Here is a 6,493-nt window from a genome sequence, read left to right as displayed (position 1 = left end):
ATAAGCTGTAATATTTTAATATTTTTTAATATTTATAACTTTACAAATGTATTAATATGGCGGATGTTGGCCACCATATTGACTAACTGAACTGTTCAGTTTAAGAAAATGTAAAGGTTCAACTCCTTTTTACTTTCTTTACTTTTTACAGTTTGAAACATTGTTTTCCTTTCGATATTATAGATAATATTATTGTGTGCGTCGATTTATTTAAAAAATATAATTTATCAGATTATTAAATAAACAGTTCTGTTTCTAATATTATTCATTTATCAATTTGCAACAGCGTGCGTTATACTTTTTGAAAAAGTGACCCATAACAAACAATGTATAGATATTGAAAATATTTCACGCTTATTATTTTCTGGACGTGTCGAATGGGGTAGGCGGTATTTGACCCCGACTTACCTTTACCCTTTGTAGATCAATAGGATTCATAATGGTACCCTGGAAGAATTCTACGGTAGTAAAATGTCTCTTGAAAAGACCTTCCAGTTCAAGATCAGGCGGCTTCCTATACAACGAGATCGTTACCAAAAAAACGTTTAATTAAAATGATAGAAAAAAGGGAAAAATGAGAAGAGGTATGAGTTCTAGGTCCTTGAAACTTGCTGTCATTCCATCATGTCTGCAAATACCATGCAGCGAGCGAATAGGCACGCACCTGCTTAGGCACTTCTAAATATATAATTTAATTTTCAATGATCACTACGCAGTCACTATTACTTATTAATTTCGGATGAAACTGTTATCAACAAATGGTAGTTATAGACATATGATGTAAGGACGATACATCCTTGTAAGGGTTGTCAAGATGAAAGGTAGCTGGTGCCTAGATTTTATTGGATGCTCGAATTGCGCACGCGCTGTACGTCAATTACAATGTAACTCATAATCAGTAAAATGTAGACACCACTGAACGGACACCACCCACCTCTTCCTCGAGGGGCTTCAATCCCTTATCTATAAAGATGATTTTTGCACCGTCCCTACATTTCCGTGTCTATGATAATAGTCACAGATAACGATAATAAACTAATTATAAATAAAAATTTATCTGACCATTAACATCGTGATAAAAGTCTCATTCTTGTATTATAGTAAAATAAACAAAATTAAATAAGTAAGCACGAAAAAATCACGCTTCCCAATAAAATTCTGGAATTCATGGGTACCTTGACTCTCTCAAGGTCAACCGCGTTCATCATAGTTCCCTGAAAAAACTCCACAGTTGTGTAGTGCCGTTTAAGAAGGCCCTCCAACTCCAAATCTGGTTCCTTTCTACAAATCAATCGAATTCAAATGATTGCAATTTTGCAATCAACCTTTTTTTCTTCTTAAATTTGCGAAATTATTTCAAAATTTCATTTACAAAATTCTGTAACATTCTAGTACTACAGAAAGGCATTTGATTCATAGGGATTTTCGACGTTTTAGGCAGTTTTTCGTAGTCTCTTTCTTCTATTTTTGACCTTAATTTAATCTGTCAGAAACGTTTTACTCTTTATGGAATCTAAATTTTCGACAGATATATTGATATGATGAAAACTAAGATTTCTAAAAACCGTGAAAAATACATTTCTTAAACAATTACGAGTTATTTACGAATTTTATAGATCATCTTTAATTTTGTTTTTGAAAATGCCCAAAATTCACCCCTGAAATACTTCAAAAAAATCATTCTTACTTTTTTAAATTAAACGTCTCAGATTCTAACATGTATGAACACATTCAATTGCTGAATTCGGATTCAATAGGCACCTTAAAAATCTGGATCTGTGTTATCTAATTTAACAAATTTCCAAAATATTAACACCACTAATCAATTTGATTTACAATTTACTATTTTTTTGTTGTTATTGCAATTTTCACCGTAGCAATAGTCACGTTTTTTAAAGCATTAACTAGCAATCAATTACCTGTGTAAAAATACTACTTCAACGTCTACATCTTCACGATCTTCATGGAGAAAATCCTTCAGGAAATGAGACACCGACTCGTAGGTGATGTGGCCGCAAACGACAATGTGCCTAGGACATATCAATATTAGCAAAAATATCTCACTTAGAAAGAAATTCTTCATATCATCTGTATATTGATCTAATTTTTGTTATATACCTACTAAGATTTAATTGACGTATAGGTCGTAATTATCTATTACTTACAATAAATTCTATTTCGTCAAGTAACTATGAAGTATATAGGTATACATTGATAACAATAATAATAATAAGACTTAAAGACAATTTACTAAATCTCTTTTTTCCAAAAATTGCCTATTGCGATTATGGAAACAATCCGATTTATTTTAGAAACCAATTGCAATACTAAACTAATATAGAAAAAGAATTTAAAAAGATAAAAGGACTTGGTCAGTTATGCAAGTCTGTTTAAAGGGCGTAATATTTCTGGCTGGGTATTGTGTATTCAACAGAAGTTTATTATAGATGTCGGTTCCGGGTTCCCGTTATTATAGGTATCCCTAAAATTTGCAGTCTATCTTACCTTTATTTGATGAACTAAATTAATATATCCAAACTAAATTCATATACATTAAAAATGGAAGTTTAACTAAACATTTGATTAATAAAATTACATCTATTGTTTTAAAAGATTTTAATTCTAAGGCATCAAACATCAATACAAAGGCAAAAAGCTGGACTTTTTAATTTTATCTTTTTAAGTTCTTTTTTACTGTTTCGCAAAGTAATACGACCTATCACTATAATGATTATTAAACTAATTTGTTAATATCATTGCTTATCTACGGATACTGAAAAAAAAGCTTTAATAACGTTAATGCTACACTTAGAACTCTGGTGTTAACACTCCAAGCTAAAACTACGTATTTATTAATAGAAAAATATGTAAGTGGCATGTCAAAAATACTAAATTAAAAAACAGTCCTTATCAAAAAATAAATGGAATATACTGTAGAAAAAATTAAGCTGAAATAAACGAAAGAGTTTCAATCTAATGTTAATCTTCACCAGTCAGATATCTAGTTGCAAGAATCAGACATAATAAATTTATGACTAATGTATGATGACATGCATCTTACAGAGTATATGTTATTTAAATGTATGTATATGTATATATATATCTATAAAATCGCAGATCAAGTTAGACAAAGTCAATTAATCTATTTCTAAAGCTTAAAAATCGAGCACTTGTGAACACAGCCTGGCCACGCACTTTCCTAATTGATATACTAAAGCATGCATCGCCGAGCTTTTTCTTATTTGATGTTGTAATTTGTTTATATTTTAATCCAAATACAAGAGCGACTGTACCGTTCTTTTATAAAGAATTTCGTGGAGATTTTTAAACGCTTTATATCCCATAGTAAAGTGATTGAATATAAACAATCTTTCTCAAAATATAAAATTGCCAGCCTAAAAGAGATGCCCATTATTTAAGTAAAACCGTCTATTATTTTATTATTATTATTACATACACCTAATATTTGAATTATTATAGGTATTTAATGCGTTACTTAGTTCATTATCATGTAATACAAATTTTACAATGGTTTAACAACCCTGAAAGAATTTCTTGCATAGTAAATTGCGAAACCCTTTTTATTTTTTTATCAAAGCCCTTTAATTACATTATGGTGATTCAAATTCATTCAGACGGAACATAAACTAACGCGTAGGAAGCTGTCAAGGAGATAGCGGTGAGGTAGCTGGTGCCTAGATTCTATTGGCTATCTAATGCGCACGCTTAGTACGTCAACTATGGCGCTATCTCCCCTAAGTAGTTTTACTCCTCGTCTGCATAGATACATCGCACTTTATACAATTCATCCGTATATTTCTATGTCTATGTTTCATAAATCGGACTAACAAATGAAATAGTTTCATCTTATGGTTCTTAATTTTAGTAGACGTCATTTGAAGAAACTAACTTGAATCCGTTTTAAATTTTTGTATTTGTTTAAATACCATAAAAACTTTGTTATTTCCTATTAAATTTACTGATTCTAATTATTTATAGTTTAGCATTTTTGTCCTTTTTGCCACATAAAAATAATAGTAAAATACAATAGTGTCATATAATGACAAATAATAATTATTATTATTAGTTTCATACAAGTACTTCTTGTATAAAAAGTCAACAATGGCTAAGTTTAAATGAGAAGCCTTATTGTACTTTTGATGTTACCATTTTTGGGTACTTATGGTAACAGGATTAAACTGCGTGCATTAGTGAATTTGAATCACCGTGTACACAATACAAATGTCAATTAATGTTAAATGTATACATTGGAGGATAAACGATACAGCAATGAAATGAAGAATAGGTCACAATAAGCGTGCAACTGAAAAATGGAAAAGTTCACCTGCTTATGGGCAGATTTTATTTTTCATTTATCTTTTGTTTGGTTGTAAAATTTTCATAATACCGAACTAATAAAGGAAGACAAAACAATCAAAAGTTTTCGAATCTCACCTTCGGCCTCTCTCATTCTTCAAAGTGCCTCCATATTTTGGTCTAGTCCCGATCAAGTCTATTATTTCTGGGATACAACTGGCGAAAATCGCCTATAAGGACAGCCGCACAAACAAATAATATTCTAATGAATGACGATGGCATAATGCTAACATTATGTATGTTGTTGTTAATTATTATTATTTCAGTAAAGGATCTATCTAAAATTAGGGGCATCCCCCGACACATAAAAATCTATAGACAATTGAAGATCGATGAAAATGGAATTCGTAAAAATTAACAACATACATACATATGTGTATTTTGCAATAGAACAGTACATTTTAAAGTTTCGAAGTTGAAGAAGGATAATAATGGCGGTGGGCAAATAGAGGACAATAGTTATCAAAAGGAATCATGGAGTTAAACACCTATCTAATCACAACATCAAAAAGTAGATACCTAATTATTGACGGCCTAAAGAGGAGCCTTTTTATATCAATAATAAATAATGATCAATCAACTTTTCATCAAAAATATGAACAGATGTACCTATATCTAATTAAAAAAAAATGTCAAATGTACATAAAAGGGAGAAATCCCAGGTTATTTGTTTTTTTTTGACCTTTTTTAACATGAACCACTTCAATTTTATTCATTTATTTATTTAGTAAAAGCAACACATTGATCTTGCAACTTATAAACAAATGCGAACTATCTAAAGTTGTATAATTTAATTTAACTTTATTCATGCGTCCTGAAATTGAAATGTTAGAACTAATATAAAATATAACAAAGTCTAATTATGTAAATCACCGAGCTTAATTAATATTATTCTTAATTCTAGCCCCGCTTAATGAGCAACAACCCTATCAGACCACTAACTCATTTCCTTACGAGAATACGCCATGGGCGTATCATAAGGGGCACAGGAGAGGGCAATATTTCATTAGAATTAGCAGCCTTTTAATTAAGAAAAACAGACCATTACTTTGACGAATTTCCATATGAATTATGGGAATGCTATTTTTATATATATAGTGATTGAAAAACTTTTGCATAATACAATAATTAAACAAATATTTCGACATTGGCTCGACTATGCCCTCACCTCACCAAGAAACTGAATATGCCCATGTCGATAAATAAAATATTTTTAAAAGTTCATTAAAAGTTTATCCATTATATGTATACCAAGCGTTTGTGGAAGAATTCACAGCCATGTACTGTAGATTTAGAAACCTCCATTTTTTCAGCTTTAAATAATTAAGATTTATAAAAAAAAGGATTTCGCTTTGAATCAGGATAGTCCAGAAACATACAGTAATTAAATTGTGTGGAATATCCTGACATTATCAAACAGTTAATTAAAATTGTCCGTTCTTATTTATTGTAAAAATATTATGGACTGTTTTTATTGTCATTAATATTTAACTTTTATTTTATGTAATATTTTCTTTCTTTTTCGTTCATTGTTTAATAGCCTTATAAAAAAGAGTTTTAGCATCGAATCCTTTAAGGTAATATTGATTTCAATAACTTTTTAGTGTACAATAAATTATAGAATAGTACCGTAGTAACCGCTAATAACAAATTAATTACATATATCGTGAAGGTGTAATTATAAATGATCATAAAAATTTATTCTTCTTCGGCCAATTCAAATATTACATATGATTCTGTTATAAAATCATGAATGCAATTGAATGTTTATGCAGATAGCATATTATGAATTTATATTTCACACATTTTTGTAATCCTGCACGCATGTATGGTACGCGTGTGCGTGGCTGAAACAGGCTGTGCAGGTGCAACTAAAATAACTATGGGTCTTCGCTATCTAGACAAGCTAAAAAACAAACCATTCTGTATGCTCACACCAGACATTTGTTATTGATAAATGTATTATATACAATGCAGTTTCAGTCCATTCAAATTTGGACGGTATCGATGGTTCATAGTTCATATAACACTTACATTTTAATTCTCGCGACATTTTCAATAAAATCTTTTATTTAATCTATATTTTATACGTAAAACATTAAAAATTTAATGATTA

The 6,493-nt window shown here is 30.0% G+C and overlaps 1 protein-coding gene across 2 annotated transcripts in view; it reads right to left on the bottom strand.

Moving 5' to 3' along the window:
• The window catches only part of LOC108734332 (calcium-activated potassium channel slowpoke), a 68,248-nt gene that overhangs the window by 27,247 nt on the left and 34,508 nt on the right, over positions 1-6,493 (bottom strand). The window contains exons 7-9 of one of the 2 annotated variants that reach the window (XM_025973115.1): positions 4,456-4,547; positions 1,920-2,030; positions 1,176-1,281 (exon numbers count right to left, since the gene is read on the bottom strand). In XM_025973115.1, the coding sequence (XP_025828900.1) occupies positions 1,176-1,281; positions 1,920-2,030; positions 4,456-4,547 (309 nt within the window). Of the gene's footprint in view, positions 1-408; positions 515-1,175; positions 1,282-1,919; positions 2,031-4,455; positions 4,548-6,493 lie in introns of both variants that reach the window. The other variant, XM_025973114.1, reaches the window with a different exon arrangement.

This window comes from Agrilus planipennis, unplaced genomic scaffold (genome assembly GCF_000699045.2).
Source record: "Agrilus planipennis isolate EAB-ADULT unplaced genomic scaffold, Apla_2.0 scaffold83, whole genome shotgun sequence".
Classification (NCBI taxonomy): Eukaryota; Metazoa; Arthropoda; class Insecta; order Coleoptera; family Buprestidae; genus Agrilus; species Agrilus planipennis.
This window is presented reverse-complemented; position numbering and strand designations above follow the sequence as displayed.